The sequence below is a fragment of the Bos javanicus genome, chromosome 14 (assembly GCF_032452875.1).
Source record: "Bos javanicus breed banteng chromosome 14, ARS-OSU_banteng_1.0, whole genome shotgun sequence".
In the NCBI taxonomy this organism is placed as follows: domain Eukaryota; kingdom Metazoa; phylum Chordata; class Mammalia; order Artiodactyla; family Bovidae; genus Bos; species Bos javanicus.
The window spans coordinates 4174579-4196629 of NC_083881.1; the positions used below are offsets into that span (position 1 = coordinate 4174579).

Genomic DNA, 22051 nt, shown 5'->3' on the forward strand with positions numbered 1-22051 from the left:
TACCTCCAGGAAGGGGAGCTCACCACCTACAGAACCAGCCTTGCCATGAGCACTTATCTGTGCATTCAGTTGTTTATCTAATCAACAAGGAGCTCTGGCAGGCCTGCAATGGCTCTTGTAGAACTCACAGCCCAGAACAGGAGACAGAGACATAGGCAAGATGACTTCGGTATAGTAAGAAAATGCCTGTGATTTAATGTGACACAGAGGACACAGAGGAGGACGGGGGAAGAAACTAAGATTTCAGAGACGGTGGGGAGCAGGTGAGGGAAGGCTTCCTGGAGGAGGGGCCGTGGGAGCTGACACCAAGGACCAGACTCCAGACCTTAGACACAGCATGTGCAGAGACCCTAATGGGAGCTGGAACACACTGTGCTTTCAAGGAACTAGAATCCTTGTAATTCTCCTGTGTAGGATTCTTTGTGAAATCCCAGTCTTGCATGGGCCCCATACAGAGCAGGTGCTCAGGAACGGAGCGGTGGGGAGGTAATAGTCATAGCACCAGTATGTAGGGCCAGCTTCACGTCAGGTGGAGTTCTCAGAACCCACACGTGTTTACTGACGTAAGGAAGCCTCTGTGAGCTCTTGAGCCATGGATGAGGGTTAAATCAGAGACGCTAAGTAACCTGCCCGAGGCTGCAGAGCTGGTGAGTGTCTAACCAGGCAGCCAGGCTGCAGAGTCCAGGCTCTTAGCCACTGCATCCTCTCCCATCTCATCTCCGCCTGCCCTCTGTGTTGGAAACTGTTAGGAGAAGAAAGTCGCAGACCACTCTGGGCTAGGGAAGATCGGAAACCCACCACCATTACCAGGCACAGGTGGGCAAAGGGGAAGGGCACATTAATTCACGTGGTCAGGTCTCAGACAGTGAAATATCCCTCCTGGCACATTCGAGACTCTGCACTGGGTCTGTGGATGCAGCACAGAACACAATGACTGTCTCACTGCCCTCGTGGGGTATCCAGGCGAGTGAGTGTGGTCCATCTTCCCTGCCCAGGAGAACCAGAGACCGTTCCCTGGAGAGGACAGCACAGAGCTGGGCTGGTGGTAAGGAGGGTGAAGAAAGGAAGGATCCCAGAGGCTGGAATGGTGACTCCCCCTGGGCGGGGCAGTCCTGAGGTCTCCCGTGTGTGAGCATCCCCATCTACAGCCTTTCTTCTGGATGTTAGATTTATCGGGCACACGAGGAGTTTCCAGCCCCTGGGCAGAGATGAGTCCTGTTTTGAATGAGTTCAGACGGAGCATCTGCTGAGCTGAGTCCTTTCTTCTAAACAATCTTGGGAGGAGGAAGCATCAGAAGCATCTGCTCCACGTTCAAGATGACAGCGTCCGGGCTGTGAGCCGAACAGCTGTGTGCCCTGGTCTCCGGCGCATGCCCCTCCCGCTTCCTCATGTGGGAGGGTGGGGAAGGGACTACTCGGGAGCCCCCCCGCCAGGCTGTCAGAGACCCGATTCTGCTTCGGTTTTACCACTGAGACCCAGGAGGGCGTCAGGACTGTCTCTCTGGGCTGGTCACTCCCCATTGCCAGGTGAAGGGCATGGCCTGATCGTCTGGAAAACACAGGAAGAGCCCCTGGTGGCCCTGGGGTGGGCTGTGTATGCCCCGTGCAGTAGGAAGGCATGGAGGCCAGCGGCTGGACCTCTGGATTTGGAATCAGCCTGTGATCTTTAACATTTGACACAGCTAAGAATCATTAATGACATCGCGTCCAGCCCTTCATTTATAGATGAGGAATTCCACACTTAGGAGAAGTCCCTAAGTTGCTCTGTGTAAGCCACTGAAGTCTCACCCTCCCCCACTGGCCTCAGTTTCCCCAGCCTGAGAGTTGCAACAGTTCCTGCTGCTGCTGTCATTGCCTCCTCGAGGGGAGCAGCGACATCCACGCACCACTTGGATCTCGTGCCGGGGGCTGTCATGATGCCTCGTCTCATTGGTTCCATCTTCCCACCAGCCCAGTGGGGTTGGACTTATTTCATTGCCCCCGTTTTGCAGAAAAGGCAGCAAAGGCTAAGAGAGGTCAGGTGGCTTGCCCAGGGCCATGCCACCGGCAGTGGTGGCACTGGGACCACAGCCCAGCTGCCTGGCTCCAGAGCAGCGTCCACACGGACACGCGCCCTGCGGCGCACTCTTGGTGTGTCTCTCTCGCTGCTATTTCCCAGCTCTTACTGCCTCGAGCTTTGCAGTGCGCTGCTGGCCCATCTTCAGTCCTTTATCCCTCCTTCATGAAACATCTCTCTGTTTTTCTTACTCCACAGCCAAACTCGCCTACCTCCTGGCCCAGATGCCCTCTGCACACACGAAGGCCTCTCAAGGCAGACCCGGACCCCCAGGGCCTCCTGGAAAAGATGGGCTTCCAGGTCGGGCAGGCCCCGTCGGGGAGCCAGGAAGGCCAGGGCAAGGGGGTCTGGAGGGACCCTCTGGCCCCATAGGTCCCAAAGGTGAGTGAGGAGCTGGGACGAGGTGCTTTGTAGAGAAGGAACCAATGTGCACAGCACACGCTCCGTTGAATATGCAGGAGTCAGCCCGTTCCCCGCCCCCGCAGCCTGCTAACACCCTGCATGTTGACATCGTGTCGTTTCTTCATCTGCCTAAGAGGTTTTCAAACTTGACGTTTTTGCAAAATGATGCTTCTGCCCGGAGGAGCGAGTCTGTTTCCTCCTCCCATCCTGGTCGGTCTCTGTCTCCACTGCTCACGGTCCGGGGAGTACACAGGATGTCTTCTCTTTCCCCGTTCAAGAGGTCACTGAGGAATAAGACATTTAATCTCCAGGCAAACGGGCATCAGATGCCAGCTATACATGGGCTGGAGGAAGGAAATGGCACCCCACTCCAGTATTCTTGCCTGGAGAATCCCATGGACGGAGGAGCCTGGCGGGCAACAGTCCACGGGGTCGCAAAGAGCTGGACACGACTGAGCGACTTCACTCACTTCACTTGTACATGGGCTTCCCTGGTGACTCAGACAGGAAAGAATCCGCCTGCAATGGAGGAGACCAGGGTTCGGTCCCTGGGTTGGGAAGATCCCCTGGAGAAGGGAATGGCAACCCACTCCAGTATTCTGGCCTGGAGAATTCCATGGACGGAGGAGCCTGGCGGGCAACAGTCCATGGGGTTGCAAAGACTCGGACATGACTGAGCGAGTAACGCTTTTCCATGGGAATGAAATGGTTTGAACTAAAACTGGACATGGCTGCCAGCTCTCCAGCTCTCAGGGACATACCTGACCTGGACGTGGCTGTGCTGGACACAGCGAGCCTGTCCTGCAAGGCACAGTGCCTGCCGCCGTCAACAGCGCCCCGTGCACAGAGGAAGGCATTGTCTTTGCAGGCGGACAGATGTGGAAGGGCGGGGAAGGACCTGGGCCCAAATTCAGCAGCCTGGCTGTTCACCCCTTCTGTCCAGCGAGGAATAAGCACGGTGGAGGGGAGAGGCGGTGCTGTCATCTCAGCTGCCACGTCTCCCTCCTTCAGTCTTCCATTCCTTAATTCTTTTTTGGGGAGGATGCCCCCTGGGATCTTAGTTTCCCAACCAGCGATTATTGAACCCACGCCCTGGGCAGTGAAAGGGCAGAGTTCTAACGCCTGGACTGCTAGGAAATTCCCCCTTAATTCTTCGTTCACTGAGAAGCATCACCTTGTAATGTTTCTCCTTCTGAACTTTTTTAACGTTTGCATCCAAGTCTGTCTTCTGTTGGTTCATGAAACAAAATTTACTAAATAAATGCCAATAAGAAAGCATAAAGCACAGAAAAGTCAGACTGTGACAGACGACTGACCGAGTTTAGTAACTGGAACAATAAATAAGAATGGCCTAAAATCTCCCTGGACTGGCAGAATTTCGGTTTGGATTATAAGAGAAAACGTTATACACTACATACAGGAGATATTCTGGAGACAACATCTCAAAGAAAAGGAATGATGAAAAAAAAAAGCTGAGAGGCAGTTTAATCAAGTTTGTATAGTATTAACCCCAACTCCTCGCTGGTCTCAGATATCCTCCTGGGGGAATGAACCCTCTTTCTCCTGAACATGTTAGAGTTTTAAATTCCTGTGATTATTAAGACTTATACCTGATTCTGCTTCATATTAGAGTCTTCTTTGTGTCCTGTGTCATCTGTCTTAGAATTCATGCTTCTCAAGAGTAGGGCTGTGTCTTATGTATACTCAGGCTTGTTTATCACCCAGCTCCTCCTAGACAAAGGCTCAGAAGGAATGCTGTGAGAACACGGGGACGTGTAGGCATGTGCCAGTGGATGTGTGTGGACGTATGTGTTTGTATAGGAGAGAGTGTGAACGTTTGTGTGTCTGTGTTTGATGTGTTTATGACATATGCATATTCGTATAATATATGTGTGAGTGTACATATGTGTGTGTATCATTGGTAATCACACTTGAGTGAATGTGTATGTGTGCATATGTGTATTTGAGCAAATGTTTTCGAGGGGGTGTCTGTTTTGGTGTTCACATGGGCATATTTCTGAGTGCAAGTGTGTGCTCGAGTGCGAGTGTGCATGAATGAGTGTGTGCACAGGAGCGAGGCGTCTGACACAGTGCTGGCCTTGCCCCCAGCCCCGTGGTGGGGCCCCTCCCTCCGCCACCATCGTGAGTCTCCAGCATCAGAAGCGCGTGTTTTTCTCACCAGGTGAGCGAGGAGCCAAAGGTGACCCAGGGGCACCTGGAGTTGGCCTCCGAGGCGAGATGGGACCCCCCGGGATCCCAGGTAGGAGTGGCTGGGCTGCAGTCTGGGGTAGGGGAGGGGCCGGGCCCCAGGGTGTCGGATGCAAAGAGCAGCCATCTGGCTGCACCATGTCCACGGGGACCATTCTCATCTCTCCAGGCAGGGCGCCCAGACCGTGGGGTGTTTGCTCTGAGCCTGTGGCATCCTCAGCTCACTTCTGAATGAAAATAGTGGCATCAGGGCTTGTGTGTGCTCCGGAAGGAACTTGAACCACCGTCTCTTTCTTTTGCTCCTTGGTCCAGGTCAGCCCGGGGAACCTGGCTATGCTAAAGATGGGCTTCCCGGGAGTCCCGGGCCTCAAGGAGAGACAGGACCAGCTGGACACCCCGGCCCCCCAGGTCCCCCCGGCCCCCCGGGCCAGTGCGACCCCTCACAGTGTGCCTACTTCGCCAGCCTTGCTGCTGCTCGACCTGGTAACGTGAAGGGCCCCTAGAAGATGCCGGGATGCCAGGAGACGCTGGTGGATTTCTGAAACTTGAACGCACAGCCCGATGGGAAGCCAGAGGTCTTGAGACATTTCAGCCATGTGGTTTTTGTTTTCCTTTCTTTCTTTTATCATGTGTGTGTGTGTGTTTTTTGTGTTTTTTTTTTGTCTTGTTTTTCTTAAGAGACCTCAACATTATTAAAACCAACAGATGCTGCCGGTCGGTCAGATTATAATATTATTATTGTTAATTATTATTATTGTTATTTCATATGGTAATGCTTTTCGAGTTTTTCCCCTCTGCTCTGAAGTTGGGGAAACCTGATTCGTGAGGCAGAGAACATTTCTCATTCTCCTGACGGCCCCCGATTGAAGTGTAGCTGCCAATTCTAAGGAAACTCTCGGTGCTATGAAACCCTGACCGGACACTTGCCAAACTTACCTCTTTCCTCAAAAGGAAACTTTAAGAAAATGAGGACAATGGGCTTCTATTCTTGGTTGTGCTCAGAGGTCGCCCAGGGAGAGATTAGCTGACAGCCGCTGCTTCCCAGGAGAAGTAAGTGAAGCAGAAAGAGAAGGAAGGTGCAGACACGAAGCGCAGCCTCTGCTCTGGATGGCGGGTGCACGCAGCAGCGGGCAGGTCCGTCCTCTGGGAGCAGCTCAGCGCCTCCAGGTCCCAAGCCTGCAGAAGGGAGACACTGCACACGGCTGGAGGCTGCTTCCTGGAATCTCGCAGCGTCTGCACCAAAAATGTGGGAGCTGACACAGAAAAAGATGCCTCTGTGTGTTCACTTGGCTTCTGAGCATGGATAGGCTCCTCCGTGGCCCCTGTGTTGGTTTCACTCACTTTCATTTTGAAATAAGAGGGTCCAGAGACCACTCCCGTGTGTCTGATGCCGGGCAGTTGGCTGGGGTGCTGGCCAGAGCTGGGAAGCATGTGTCTCCAGCTTCTGGCGTTGAGTGTATATTTGTGAATGACTCGCCCAGCTCAACAGGTGCTCAATAAATCCGAGTTTCCTTTTCTTTTGCTTTCCGTGATGGTCCTTCCTTATCACCAGCATCTTCCCCACGTGGACCCCTCGAGGCCAGGGAAGCATCATTTTTCCCCCGGGGAGCACGGACCAAGCCACCGTTCAGGCCATGTGCTCAGTGTGCACGTGTGTGAGCAAGAGTGTGTCACTCGGGCCTTCCCTGGATTCTGAGCCAGGGAAACTCCTATGGGGTGTGGACCCTGCAGCCTCAGGGGGACGGGCCTCCCCACATGCTCACAGCAGATGAGGGTGGGTGTGAAGGGTCCAGGCCTACAGCTCTGTCTGGGGGCAGCTTGGAGGCCAATTCCAGCCCCCTGGCCCAAGGACCACCATCGTGATGGGCGCCATCATCCGTCATCACCTGTTACCACCCTGGGGCCGGTTCAGTGAGAGTGCATACCATGGTAGGAGTCATCCCGCGACCCCACCCTGACCTAACACTTGCACCCGGCCTCACACCCACACCCCCGCCCCACACCTGCAACCCTGACCTCACACCCAGATGCCTGGCCTCACACCTGCACCCGACCTCACACCCGCAACCCTGGCCTCACACCTGCAACCCTGGCCTCACACCTGCAACCTTGGCCTCACACCTGCACCCAGCCTCACACCCAGATGCCCAGCCTCAACACCCGCACCCCCAGCCTCACACCCGAACCCTGGCCTCACACCCGTGGGGCAGCTCTGAGGGCCCTTTGGCTTCGGATGAAGCCCCAGCATGTGAGTGAGGGAAGAGGAAGTCACTTCCGTTAATTCTAAACTGAGATGGATAGAAACACCGGGTACTTGGAGGGTGGGACAGAAAGTTCCGGATTGTAGACACACCAGCAGAGTCAGGAGAACTTCCAACAGACCTTTGTTCCAATACCTGCTGTGCACAGGCAATGGGGCAGCTCCTGCTCCTACGAGCTATCACCTGGCAACAGAGCAGAAACCATGGCGCGTGGCCCGAGGGGCCGGGACAAAACCACAGTGGGCTCCCAGGTCGTAGTTTTCGTCTCCAAGACGGGACCTGCCTGGGGCCATGAGCGGTGGTGTGGGCACTGGTCCCAGATCTTGTGCATGCGTGCGTGCTCAGCTGCTCAGTCGTGTCTGACTCTTTTGACCCCATGGCCTGTAGCCCTCCAGGCAATCCCGTCCATGGGATTCTCCAGGCAAGAATACTAGAGTGAGTTGCCATTTCTTCCTCCAGGGGATCTTCCCAACCCAGGGATAGAACCCGCGTCTCCTGCATTGCAGGTGGATTCTTTACCTACTGAGCCACCTGGGAAGTCAGATCTCAAGACCTGCAAAGATGAGATGCTTCCTCCTCAGAGTCTGAGGATGCTCCAGTGTGTTTGGAAGAAATAGAGAGTGTGAATAAGTGGTCCAGATAATTAGGCTCCAGTCTGCTGGCTCTTTTCCAACCAAGCCTCAAATTTCTGCCTGCTGATGGCTGCAGCCCAAGGACCCATCTCCATGAGCTTCTGTTCTTTTCTTGGAATGCCCTGAGGGAGGTGCAGGAGAGTTGGTTCTGATTCCCAGAAGGAACAGTTATCTAAATATGTAGCCTCGTTTAGATATTTGATAAATGACAGACCAGGGGCTTCCCAGAGACCCCCTGAACCTGTGCTTCTCCTGTGTGGAACCAGCAATAAAAGCTCACCTCTCTTCCAGCCAGAGGTGGGCAGCAAGCAGGAGTGGACTCAGCCACACTGGTCTCAGCTTGGAAACATTCTGTCCTCTGCTCAGGGCACAGCAGTGATTGTTACTGGAGGCATGTTGGAAGCTTCCTGATCAGCAGCCTTCCCCTTCTGGGAGCCAGGATTTGCGAGAACATCCATGGATTGAGTTCAGCCCAGCTTCAGGGCAGATCTGCCCCTGGTCAGCTGTTAAACAGTGATCCTCAATTCTGGTCCCTCGTGAGCTGTCCAGGTGGGAAGGTCCCCTCTGCACTGCAGCTGTACTAGCCTGGGGATGTCAGTTGCATCATTGAAGAGCCCAGGTTTCCATTTCCTCCTTTGTGAAATGAAATTAACAGGACTTTGTAGGATTTCGGGGGGTGGGGGAGGGTACTTCCCTGGTGGCTCAGAAGGTAAAGAATCCGCCTGCAATGCAGGAAACCTGGGTTCAATTCCTGGGTCAGGAAGATCCCCTGGAGATGGGAATGGCTACCCACTCCAGTATTCTTACCTGGAGAATTCCATGAACAGAGGAGCCTGGCGAGCTACAGTCCATGGGGTCACAGAGGGTCCGACACGACTGAGCGACTAACGCGTCCAACTTCTTCACAAGATGTCTATGAGGCTCATTTTTTTCTTGCAGCTTTATTAAGATATGCTTGACATGTAAAATGGTATAATTGTAAGGTGTGCAACAGAATGATTTGATATGTGTATGTTTTGAAATGATGACCACAAGAAGGTGCTGCTGCTAAGTCACTTCAGTCATGTCTGACTCTGTGCGACCCCATAGACGGCAGCCCACCAGGCTCCCCGTCCCTGGGATTTTCCAGGCAAGAACAGAGTGGGTTGCCATTGTCTTCTCCAATGTATGAAAGTGAAAAGGGAAAGTGAAGTCGCTCAGTCGTGTCCGACTCTTCGCGACCCCATGGACTGCAGCCTACCAGGCTCCTCCGTCCATGGGATTTTCCAGGCAAGAGTGCTGGAGTGGGGTGCCATTGCCTTCTCCGACAAGAAGTGAGTTAACACCTAAAAGCAGGGCACGTGAATCCGTCCCTTACAACATCTTATTTTGTCTTCCATCAGGAGCAGTTGAGGGATTTCTCTGGTGGTCCAGCGGCTACAGTGGTTGGCTACAGTTCATGGGGTCGCAAAGAGTCGGACACGACTGAGCCACTTCACTTTCTTTCACTTTCCAGTGGCTAACACTCTGCTCTCCCAAAGCAGGGGCCCTGGGTTAGGGAACTAGATCCAGTATGCCACAACTTAAAAAAAGAGCAAGATTCCACATGCTGCAACTAAACTCCTGTATGCTGCAAAAAGACCCAACACAGCCAAATAAATAAGTATATATAAATAAATGCTTTTAACAAGCAGAGTGATTGAGTCCACTTTGCTCATCTGTTTACAGTAATCCAAGTAGAGAAACTTTTCAGACCAAATATTTGCTTGATATTTGGTTTGGTTTTCAAAGTATATTCCCCTAGGTTTAGATCCAACCAGTCCATCCTAAAGGAAATCAGTCCTGAATATTCATTGGAAGGACTGATGCTGAAGCTGAAACCCCAATACTTTGGCTGCCTAATGTGAAGAACTGACTCACTGGAAAAGACCCTGATGCTGGAAAAGATTGAAGATGGGAGGAGAAGGGGACGACAAGATGAGATGGTTGGATGGCATCACCAACTTGATGGACATGAGTTTGAGGAAGCTCCAGGAGTTGGTGATGGACAGGGAGGCCTGGCGTGCTGCAGTCCATGGGGCTGCAAAGAGTTAGACACAACTGAGCGACTGAACTATTTGTCCTGTAACACATCTCTAGGGGCTGGGCTTGGCTCTGTCTCCCCATGGTAATTCAGAAACGGTGGCAGAACTGTGAACCCGCCTATCCCAAATCACACACACAGCTCGTGTGTCCAGCTCGCTGCGGGACCACACGGAGGCATCCACGGGAGCTGGAAACTGCAGCCTTGACCCAGGCCACCTTGTCTTCTCACCCCGGTGTTTTCTCATGAACTGCTTTCTCCTGGCTCTGTGCAGAGGCGAACTCCAGACGTACGTTTAAAAGAATACTCCCATGGGGGAGAGGAGATGCCACTTGTTCAATTACTAGAAGGTGGCAGGCGGCCTTTCTGGCTCTTTGGCATATGGTTGGGGACATGCTATTTCAGGGCAATCATTTTGTAGCTCTCCTTTCCTTTGCAGCTGGTAACATCTAGCTTCAGGTTTCTTTTGTGGTGCTATTTTATGAAGCCAGGGTTCCAAGTGTGTGCCTATATATAGGAAGTTATTAAAACCATTGGCAAACTTCAAATCTGGCTAGGAGGTTCACCCGGAGGGGGAGAGAGTGTGGAGTAAGGGATGTTTCTCTCGTCAAGACACTGGAGACCTGGAAAGGTGCATAAGACGAAGCAGTGGCAGACCCAGACTGCTGACTGCTAGGCCGATTTCCCGTTTCAACAGCTCCTGTCCTCACCTCTTACAACCCTGATGTTTGGAGAGGGAGTGAGCCGAGGAGGCCAGCCCTGTTCTGAAAGACACCCTGGCGAGGAGGCCATGTCCTGGCGGCGTGACCTCTGACCACTTCGTTAACCAAGATCCTTTGTGTGGAACAGCACTGTGGCTGTTGCCATGGAGATGCTGGAGCGGTGGGCTGACCCAGTCTCACCTTGATTCCCTTCCAGAATATTCACTATAGTCAGGGAAGAATGGAGAACTTGGCAGGAATTAACGCAGCCAGCTGCCACTCAGGGCATGTCTGATCCTCTGATGGTCTGAGCATGTGGGGACCCTACAGACAAAGGGCACAGCAGAGACCAGGCTGGAGGACCTGTGTCCAGTCTCAAGAGGGATGCTGGCTTGTTTATGCTCAGCAGATGTGGTGCCAGGCACTCTGGATGGCAAGTCAACACAGGCCCATCTCATGGATGGAGGTCGCAGTCGGGAGAGATTTAAGGCAATTGTATATCATCGTATGTATGTAATTATTTCCATGACACTATTTCTGGGCAACACAGAGGGAGACAGATATACAAGAAGCAGAGCCTTACAATTTAATCTGATCAGTGCTGTGCAAGAGAAATCTGCAAAGATTATGGAAGGCTCCACGATAAATAAAACCAGTATCATCTGAGAATGATGGCACACACTATATGCCCACAGCCTTGCTCCCTTTGTCTGACAGCCATCGTGGGGGCAAGTGTCCTGAGCCTGGTTTTATAGGTGAGAACACAGGGAACTAGGGAGGTATGGCGACTTCCTCCAGGTCTTCTGGCAGCAGCAGGTCAGGCGTGTACTGGTGTGGACGTGGGCTCCGGGCCCCTGCCCCTTCACCGGCCACCCATCAGATGGGGGGCAGGCCTGGGTCCCTGCAGACTTCTCTTCATCGTCGCTCAGTCTCCCAGCAGACTGGCAGTTCTTTTCTATGAGTAACTGCCCTGGAGAACCTTGGATTCTACTTTTCATCCTGTTTCAGGAGACAAGCATGGTCTGGTCTGGACGGAGGTCTGCAAAGATGAGCTGTTTCAGACGCGAGGAGTCCTGTGGGACAGACATCCCCCACCCCCAGCTTGGGCTCCTTCGGGGAATGTGGGTCTCACGGGATGGAGTCTGGACACACAGCGCCCCAGCCTCCTGCCTGCCAGCCCGCAGGGAGGGGTCGGGAGGCTGCTCAGGAGGAATTAAACCCACAGTGGCACAACAGAGGACACTGGTCTGGACCTAAACCCCGATGTAAAGAGAGCTGGTGACATTCCACCTAGCGGGAGGATGCAGGGGCCGCCCAGCAAATCCAGGGAGAGCCCAGGAAAGGCACGGGTGGGTCAAGTTCGGAGGGGACGGATGTAAGTACCTGGTCTTCAGCGCCAGGCCCCGTCCTGAAGTTCCAGGTGCTGTGGAGGAGGGGGTCACACCATGGCCCCCGGTCAGGCTGGGAAAGCTGTGCCAGCTCTGGGGGAGTCACGGCTTGGGATTCAGGGATGGGACATCCTTATGGGAGAACGATGAGAAGAGGGTACAGGGACCAGATAGGTTACCAGGCGAAAGACTGGGAAGAAAAGCTCACAAGACTGTGTTAGAAAAAAACGTCTCTGTCAGAGGTGGGCAGGAACAGAGGGTGGGGGCACGCATGGAGGGAGAGGAGAGACGAGACAGTTACAGATACCCTTGTAAGTGGCTGGTATGGGTTTGAAACCTGTCTGTCTCTGCTCTCTCTTTCTCATTTTTCTCTACGATCTCCAATCTCGGACAATCCAGCCTCTCTCCCTCAACTCTAGAGTCTGGCTCTCTGCTTTTTCACCCATCCTGGGGTCTCTGCCCTTCTCAGTCTCCTTCCCGCTGTGTTCTACATAGGCAGCCTTGGATTTTTGAGATTGCCAGCTGGGCCCTCCCTTGCCTTTTCTCTCCCACCTCCTCCTTGCTTTCTCTCTTTGCCCTCCTCCTCCTCCTCCCTCCCCTTCCCAGCACCCGCCACCTTCTCCCCTCTCCCCTGTTCTCACTCTGAGCCTCCTCCTGGGCTGACCTTCTTGGAAGCTTCCAGCTTCATGGGCCCTGTTTTCATTCCTGGATGCTTCACGCCCAAGAGGAGCAGCCTCAGTTCTCTGGGCAGTGGCGGCGGCCCAGGGGGTTTATTTATCCACCCACCCCAGGGCAGGGGGTCTCCCCTGCAGAGAAACATGGAGTCCTCCAAGCCCCCATGCCTGGCCCACCCCGCAGCCTCTTATTCATTGCAGGAGGATGTGGGATTCCCTTCCAGCCTGGAGCTGCACAGTTGGCTTTGCCCCCTTAAGTCGGGGCTAATTCTGTTGCAGAGTTAGGTGAGGGTTTCTTTGGCCTCTAGTAAAAAAGCAGAGCTCTTGGCTTTGTTTGTTTGAGTGGATGCTTGTCACGGGCTTTTCCCCATTTAGAATCCATCTGTTAGCGCCTCTGCTCTGGAAGGCTCACAAAGCTGGTCATTAACAGACGCATTCTCTGTGTCTGGAATCTTAGCGGACCTGATGATTTCCTTCTACATAAGCCTTTTGGGACTGATGTGGGGAGAAGGGGCTTCCTCCCCATATCAAGTTGGCCCAGACTTCTCCTCTCTGAGGCCACCCTCTCCCCCAGCGAGGAGGCCTGTCCTTCTGAGCTCTGACGTGCAGCCACTCCCAGGCTCCCTATCTGGAAATTTCTGAGTCCACTCCCAGATTCAGGAGACGCAGGGGTTCACCTGCACCCCCCACTCCTCCCCTTAAGCAGTCCAGCATCTGATCTCCTCTGGTTGGTGAGGCAGGGCTTGAGGCCTGGCCTCAGCTGCCTCTCTGGCCCCAGCTCTGAGGATTACAGCCTTCAGTCCATCCCAGTGGCTGCCCCAACAAGACCTTCGAGTCCAAGTGTCCTGCTCTTCTGGGTACGGGGTGGCCCCTCAGCCAGGACACCCAGCGGTCTCCACTCCATTCTCTGCCCCACCTTGAGGCAGCCTGTCCTCAGGGTCCACTCAGGCTTCAGTGAAGCCTGGAGCCTCCACTGGGTCCTGTTGGGTTGGCCACGCGCACGGGGGCTCTGGGAGAGGCCGTGGCTGCAGACCCCGTGGTGAGGCGGGCGCTCTGGACACTGATGTCCGTGGGCTCCGGTCCCTGGCCCCACTCTCCACTGTGCAGCTGCCACAAGTCTCAGAAGCATCCTCCACACTAGGGACACTGGTGTGCTGCCCCTTCCACCGGGGCCCCGTGACCCACTGTGCCGGGAAGGAAGCTGGAAGCTGGCGGGGCCGGGGCTCAGCACACACCCGCCCGGCTCCTCCGGGCCGGCCGCCTCCCTGGTTGGGCGATCCCTTTACATTCAGCTCTTTGGATCCCTGAGGACCACGATCAGGTGGGGACCCTGAAGTCTTTTTTTCTCTCCGGACCAAACATCCTCCCTGCCCAGGCTGTGTGCCCAAGGAGGGCTTTCTTCTGTCAACAACAAACTGGCACCTACCAGGGGCGCTTGCCATCTACCTACCAGGATTAAATCATGTGATGTTGCAGCTGCTGACCTCCAACACCCCTGAAGGAGCTCAGGGCGCAGAGCAGAAATGAGGCACTCTGTGTTCCGGAAAGTGGCAGGACAGGTCTTCAGAGAGATATTCTCAAGAACTGATTGTATGAGCCCGGTTCTTGCCTCTCCTCAAATCTAGAAAAGCACTAAAACCCTTCCCTGTGATGCGCGCTCCTCATGACTAGCGGAAACCTTCTGCAAAACATACGTGCTCAATCACACGTATTCCTCATTCACCAAAATCACGTATATACTGTCCTTCCCCCCAGCCTCTTTGGAGCAGTTTCTCGGAGTTATCTGAGGCACTGTCTCCTGGGCTGCAGTCCTCATGTCCCCCCACATAAAACTTAACTTGAAACCCTCATTTGTGCATTTTTTTAGCCGACACTTCCATGATGGGTTTTGGGAGTTATCAGCAAAGAGTGGTGCAGGAGAGGGTGAAGCTGTTTTTTAAATTCATCTACTTATTTTGGGCTCCCCTGGGTCTTTGTTGCTGTGCGTGAGCTTTATCTAGTTGCAGAGAGTGGGGGCTACTCTGTATTGCGATGTGTGGGCTTCTCACTGTGGTGCTTCTCTTGTTGCGGATCGCAGGCTCTGGGGCACGAGGACTTCTGTGTTGCGATGGGTGGGTTTCTCACTGTGGTGCTTCTCTTGTTGCGGATCGCAGGCTCTGGGGCACGAGGACTTGGGTAGTTGCGACTTGTGGGCTCAGTAGCTGCAGCTCGCGGGCTCTAGAAAGTGATCTCAGTAGTTGTGGCTCAGGGGTTTAGTTGCCTTGCGACATATGGGATCTTCCTGGACCAGGATCAAACCTGTGACCCCTGTGTTGGCAGGCCAATTAACCACTGGACCACCAGAGAAGTCTCTGAAGCTTTTTTTGAAGCAAACTCTGAACTGTGTTCTGCTTCCTGATGTTCTCCTGACGGGCCATCTGGGGAAAAGGATGCAAAGGTGATGGCAGAGGAGCAGGGCTTTCTTACCCAGTCAGTATCTGTTGTCCTTCTAGTCTAAGACCAAAGACAGAAACCGCACATCTTTCCGCAGACAAGAAAGGGCAAGAGGTAGTCGCAACTGCGACTGAGCCACATCAATACGTATAATCTTCACAGTCAAGCTTCAGTACCGATGGGCTTGTTATCCCATTTTACGGATGGCAACACTGGGGCTCAGAGATGTTAGACATTGAAAAAGAAAGTACTTTACCCATTTTCATGGAGCCAGTCAGCAGAGGATTCAAATGGAGGCAAAAATGACTTTTCTCTGCAGGCAGCATGTTGCTCTTAAATTTATTTTTCATTTATTTCTCAGCATTTGACAGTGACTGAAAATCACTTAACCACTTGCGCTTGATGCTAGCACGTAAAAAGTGCACATCCATAAAAAAAAAAAAAAAACATTTCTTTATGGATCTGTGGATACTGCTGAACATATATTTGGGCTATGATATTTTCAGCTAACTTTGTGGGTTAAAGCCAGGCGTAGTGCCTTTAGGCTGCAGCTCTGTCTATATATTTATAGTTTAAAACTTATCAGAAAGCAGTTATTAACTTTGTAAGGCACCATTTTAGACACAAGAGATATAAGAGTTAAAAACTAATTATTGTTGTCCTCAAGAAAGATTTATTCTGGTGGGGATATATATATATATATATCCGTCTACCTTACTGCACCTTTCCCGGGCTTTCTTTGGGTCCCCCGCCCCTCTCTCTCTCTATATATAGAGAGAGTGAGAATGTAATTCTCTAGGGAGGATATGCATGCACTACATAAAAAGATATTGAAAAGAACCACAAATAAGATAGAATGATTAGTAACATGATAGAGTACCTATATTAGGAGGATTGGAAGAAAGATCTCTGCCAAGACTGCATTTGAGATGAAAAGAGGCAGCTGAGCATAGGTCTGGGAAGGAGGAGAAGGACTCCCAAGCTGAAGGAGTGTGCAAATGTCCTGTGGCAGGAAGCAGGATGTCACGTTTGCAGGATTCTGAATGAAGGGTCTGCAGAGGAGAAAAAAGAGCTGAAAGAGGCGGGCACCTGCTCAGCAAGACCTTCAGGGACTGAACAGAGGGCTTTTCCTCTAAGAATAAGGAAAGCCCAGGGGTCCTTGGCAATGTTTCATTCACAGATTTGGGAAAGGAAGGTGGAGGGTGGGCAGATGAGGTAGGGGTGTTGCCGTAGTCCAGGTGAGGAGGATGGGCTGGGTGCAGGGCAACAGCCGTAGAGGTGGTGGAACCAGGGCTCTTTGGAGGCACTGCCAAAGGACACCACTGATGCGAGGTATGTGCAAGGCAGGGGGTACCCATTTCTTGGCCCGAGTGTTGGGTGGTGAAGGAGATGTTGGCTGAAACAAAGATGTCATAAGTGTGGGAAACAATCCAGTGTGGTACCAATGATTCTATTTTACAAAGATTAACTTGGGATGCCCAAAGATCCTAGGAGAGGATGAACCTGGATGATGAACCTGGACTTCAGAGAGGAGATGCTGCTGAAGATGTAACTGTGAGTGTCGTTAGCATAGAGACAGTGTCTCCGGTGGTGGCAATGAACACACCCTCTTCCCATGTGCATTTCCCTCCAAGAAAAAGAGATTGAGTCCAGCTCATCGAGACTCCTGACTCCTGGAGTTTCCAGAGAAGGGGGGGACCCAAAGAAAGCCCGGGAAAGGTGCAGTAAGGTAGACGGAAGCCAGCCTGCTCCATGTCGAGCAAGCCCAGAGTACAGAGTTTTCATAAAGAAGTGGGGGTCAGCCATGGCCACTGCTGCAGAAAGCCAGGAAAGGCAAGGACAGAGGATAGGCTATTGGCTGGAGTCACGTGGAAGTGACTTGAGGGTTGTTCAGGTCAATTTCAGAGCAGCGATGGGTCTGAGTGCCCAACTCAGCCTATGAAGGTCACATCAGAAGTGAGGGAGTGGAGACATTGATACAGAGAGCTCCTTGAGTAATTTTGTTGGGAAGAAGACCAGAGAGGGATATGGGATGGACAAACCTCTGTATCTGTATCTGTGCTTATAACTACATCTATCAGTAAATATCCAAATATACCTATGTAAATTACATACATGTAGATCATATTTATCTTTATCTAAATTATATTTAAATCCAAATTATAAACTTATATGTATAAGCTTAAATAGATTGGCCAAAAGTTTCACTCGAGCTTTCAGTAAGATGGTAAGGAAAAACCTGAGCAAACTTTTTGGCCAACCCAATATTTAAATTCAGTATCTAGGAATACAAGTTCATTTCCTTCAACTTTTCCAGACTTACTCTTCCCCGCCAGGGTGTGCTTCCTGTCCATTTGCTTTGCTGTTAAAAATGAGGGTGAATGAGGACTTCCTGTCTTTGTAGGGCCTGTTACACGCCCAAACCCTAGACCATGTCCCACTGCAAAATGAAGGAGGGGTGAGTGGACGATGCACAGACTTTAGGTTTCTTGCAAAGCGAGGCCGCAAGGAGTTCCTCACAGGTAAATGGAGGCTGATCATGGAGCATCTTGATACAGGCTGGTTGCTGTTGTTGTTCAGTCGCTAAGTTGTGTCTGACTCTTTGTGACCTGTGAACTGCAGCTCACCAGGCTCCTCTGTCCTTCACTATCACCCAGGGTTTGCTCAAATTCATATCCACTGTATCAGTGTTGCTATCTAACCATCTCATCCTCTGTGACCCCCTTCTCCTCCTGCTCTCAATCTTTCCCAGTGTCAGGGTCTTTTCCAATGACTTACCTCTTCCCATCAGGTAGCCAAAGTACTGGAGCGTCAGCATCAGTCCTTCCAATGAAGATTCAGGGTTGATTTATTGACTGGTTTGATCTTCTTGCATCCAAGGGACTGTAAAGAATCTTCTCCAGTACCACAATTCAAGAGCATCAGTTCTTCAGTGCTCAGCCTTCTTTATGGTCGAACTCTCACATCTGTACATGATATTGGCAAAACCATAGCTTTGACTATATCGGTATGAGGTTTTAATTCTGTGGGTAATAAGAAGCCAGGGAAAGTTTCTAATAAGAGTGAGCAATGTATGTCAGGGCTGTATATTGTCACCCTGCTTATTTAACTTATATGCAGAGTACATCATGAGAAACGCTGGGCTGGAGGAAGCACAAGCTGGAATCAGGATTGCCAGGAGAAATATCAATAACCTCAGATATGCATATGACGACACCCTTATGGCAGAAAGTGAAGAAGAACTAAAGAGCATCTTGATGAAAGTGAAAGAGGAGAGTGAAAAAGTTGGCTTAAAGCTCAACATTCAGAAAACTAAGATCATGGCATCTGGTCCCATCACTTCATGGCAAATAAATGGGGAAACAGTGGAAACAATGGCTGATTTTATTTTTGGGGGGCTCTAAAATCACTGCAGATGGTGACTGCAGCCATGGAATTAAAAGATGCTTACTCCTTGGAAGGAAAGTTATGACCAACCTAGATAGCATATTGAAAAGCAGAGACATTACTTTGCCAACAAAGGTCCGTCTAGTCAAGACTAGGGTTTTTCCTGTGGTCATGTATGGATGTGAGAGTTGGACTGTGAAGAAGGCTGAGCGCCGAAGAATTGATGCTTTTGAACTGTGGTGTGGGAGAAGACTCTTGAGCGTCTCTTGGACTGCAAGGAGATCCAACCAGTCCATCCTAAAGGAGATCAGTCCTGAGTGTTCATTGGAAGGACTGATGCTGAAGCTGGAATTCCAATACTTTGGCCACCTGATGCGAGGAGCTGACTCTTTGGAAAAGACCCTGATGCTGGGAAAGATTGAGGGCAGGAGGAGAAGGGGGTGACAGAGGATGAGATGGTTGGATGGCATCACCGACTCAATGGACATGAGTTTGAGTGAACTCCGGGAGTTGGTGATGGACAGGGAGGCCTGGAGTGCTGCGGTCCATGGGGTCGCAAAGAGTCGGACACGACTGAGCGACTGAACTGACTGAATGTGATTTGGCCTGGGCTTTAGAACACGAGTCGTTCACTGTATGTTAAGTCCATGTGCTTGTGCTTAGTCACTCGGTCGTGTCTGACCCTTTGTGACCCCATGATCAGTAGCCCACCTGGCTTCTCTGTTTATGGGATTCTCCAGGCAATGAGCCCATGTACCACTGTGTTAATGACTGAGAGATTTTTTTTTTTTTTTTAGTAAGGAAATAATTGAGAAATGGGAAAGGGGAACAAAGGTGGGGTGAGCAGGCCAGCCTGGAGGCAGGATGGAGGGGAGAGGACCAGAAGACAATAGGGAGGCTCCTGAGAGCAGGAGGATGGAAATACGATGAGAGACGAGAGCTAGAGAGGCAGGGTGCACCTGAGCTGGGGGACCCGGTGAAAGAAGCTGCCCTTCCCACGGGGCTGATCATCTGATCACCAAAGACTTCCTGCTGTTCCTCTCTTGCTGGAGTGACTTTTGTCCCCAACCTTCTCAGGCATCAAATTATCACAGTTCCCCAGTTGAGAGACTTTTGTAAGAAGATAAATAGCATAATTATCTACGTGTCAATCCGTGTGACGTGATTGCACTGAGCAAACATTCACTTGAGCTGCTGCTGCTAAAACAAGATGAAAATCTAATCAGGATGTTCACGAACTACTTGTCCTACCTTCAATTTGAGGCATGAATCACGGTTAATATCTCGTTTCTTTCCCACCCAGTGCTCATTATAACCTATGGCATTTACTTCAGAAAGGCAGTCATCCGCTACACTGGCCCCAGTTGTAAAGGCCAAGTGATATTTCACATCCGTGTGAGTGGAGGGGTCACGTGGCTTTTTATAGTCCTTGCTGAGAAATCGTACCTGGAGTCGTCCTTGGTCCAGCCAAGGGGACGTTCTCCAGCACAGGGTGAGCAAGGAGAGGGCAGCCAAAGGAAATTCCTGAGCACCCTATCCATCTAGAGATATGGGTTCAGAAACAATCAAAGGATATCTTATCCAGGACCAGTGACGAGGAAGAGATTTGAAGCAGGAGATGAATAGAATGCCAGACCCCTACAGGGCAGCCTGTCAGAAAAGCTGAGATCTTAGTGATCAAGAGCCATAGTGATCTATGGCTGATGCTCAGAGTTCAGAGCCTTACTGTCTAGACTCAGAAAAAATTCCAAACCCTGAGAGATGCTATAAAGGTCAGAGACTGTAATAACTCCACCCCAACGATTCCACTGGCTTCCCTTCTCATTCGGATCAGAAGTCCGATTCCTCACCCTGCACTGTGGAACCCTACATCACCCACACTTTCTCCCCACTCCATCCTCACTCCTGTGCCCCCCACCTCCCTGGCTACCTCCCCAACTCTGGCTAGCTCTTCTTCCACACCAATTCTGTGACGGGTCTCAGATACACAAGGCAAACTGCTGTTCCCAGGCCTTTGCACAAGCAGTCTCCTTTGTCTATAAACTTCTATTTGCAGATATATATTTGACCATATATCACGTTCCCTGGTCCTTGCATAACTGTCAACTTCTGATTCACTTAGTTGTACAGCAGAAACTGACACAACTTTGTAAAGCAATTATGCTCCCCCCCTCTCAAAAAAAATAGATATCAACTTGTGTCTTTCCGTGAGAATCTGGGGCTCCCCAGTGGCTTAGTGGATAAAGAATCCTCCTTCTGTGCGTTAGATGCAGGAGACATGGGTTTGATCCCTGGGTTGGCAAGATCTCCTGGAGGAGAGCATGGCAACCCACTCCAGCATTCTTGCCTGGAAAATTCTGTGAACAGAGGAGTCTGGTGGGATACAAAGTGTCGCAAAGAGTCGGAGACGACTAAAGCGACTGAACACCTACACACACAAACACACACACACACACGTAAGAATCTTATGCAAACAACCCTCTTTCCCAATTTCAGATTCCTATTTACCTGAATGTTTGTTTGTCTCCATGGCAGTTAATACCATCTAACACAAGTCTGTATCCCTTCTCTAGAACATGACCTCCATGAGGGCAGCTTGCCAATCAAAAGCCAGTAAAGAGGCCAGGTTGGTGGAAAGGAAAGTTTGCCTCGTTTTGGAGGCCTGTAACTGGAGGTGTGGTGAGAGAAGGACTCCTGTCCAAAGGCTGACTCCCCCTCACTGATAATCAGGGGGCAGAGGGAGGGGGCTACATGCAGAAACAGCACTGTCAGCCCTGACAGTCATCTTGAAATTGGTCAGTGGTCTGATCAACATCATCTTGATTGTTTTAGGTACAGTTAGTCTTCAGTTTCAGGGATGGTTTGTTCCCATTTCTTTGAGGCCAGTTCTTGGAATTGTGGCCACTTATGTCACAGTTATCGGAGAAGGCAGTGGCACCCCACTCCAGTACTTTTGCCTAGAAAATCCCATGGACGGAGGAGCCTGATAGGCTGCAGTCCAGGGGGTTGCTAGACTCGGACACAACTGAGCAACTTCACTTTCACTTTTCACTTTCATGCATTGGAGAAGGACATGGCAACCCACTCCAGTGTTCTTGCCTGGAGAATCCCAGGGACAGGGGAGCCTGGTGGGCTGCCGTCTATGGGGTTGCATAGAGTTGGACACGACTGAAGCGACTTAGCAGCAGCAGCAGCATGTCACAGTTGCAATCTGGCCATCAACTTCTCCTGGTGGGCTTTTCAGTATCTACAATATAGCTCGCAGGTATGGCTCAGTGTATTATCTATGGACCTTGAGGAGGACCTAGAGGTCCTTGACTATGTTTAATGACTAAACTTTATTATTTAGTCTAGTTGCAGTGTTCTCCTCCTTTGTGGCACTTTCAGTGCAGTTCAGTCGCTCAGTCATGCCCGACTCTTTGCGACCCCATGAATCGCAGCACGCCAGGCCTCCCTGTCCATCACCAACTTCCGGAGTTTACCCAAACTCATGTCCATTGAGTCGGTGATGCCACCCAACAATCTCATCCTCTGTCATCCCCTTCTCCTCCTGCCCTCAATCTTTCCCAGCATCAGGGTTTTTCCAATGAGTCAGCTCTTCGCATCAGGTAGCCAAAGTATTGGAGTTTCAACCTCAACATCAGTCTTTCCAATGAACACCCAGGACTGATCTCCTTTAGGATGGACTGGTTGGATTTCCTTGCAGTCCAAGTGACTCTCAAGAGTCTTCTCCAACACCACAGTTCAAAAGCATCAATTCTTCGGTGCTCAGCTTTCTTTATAGTCCAACTCTCACATCCATACATGACCACTGGAAAAACCATAGCCTTGACTAGATGGATCTTTG

At 51.3% G+C, this 22051-nt stretch overlaps 1 protein-coding gene across 3 annotated transcripts in view; it reads left to right on the top strand.

Annotated features, from left to right (window-relative positions):
* COL22A1 (collagen type XXII alpha 1 chain) overlaps positions 1 to 6183 on the top strand; it is a 225838-nt gene extending 219655 nt beyond the window's left edge. For 2 of the 3 annotated variants that reach the window (XM_061438524.1, XM_061438525.1), the window contains 3 exons: positions 2255 to 2437; positions 4641 to 4718; positions 4979 to 6183. In XM_061438524.1, the coding sequence (XP_061294508.1) occupies positions 2255 to 2437; positions 4641 to 4718; positions 4979 to 5169 (452 nt within the window). In that variant the 3' untranslated portion in view covers positions 5170 to 6183. The remainder of the gene's footprint in view (positions 1 to 2254; positions 2438 to 4640; positions 4719 to 4978) is intronic. The other variant, XM_061438526.1, reaches the window with a different exon arrangement.
* The last annotated feature ends 15868 nt before the right edge of the window (positions 6184 to 22051 follow it).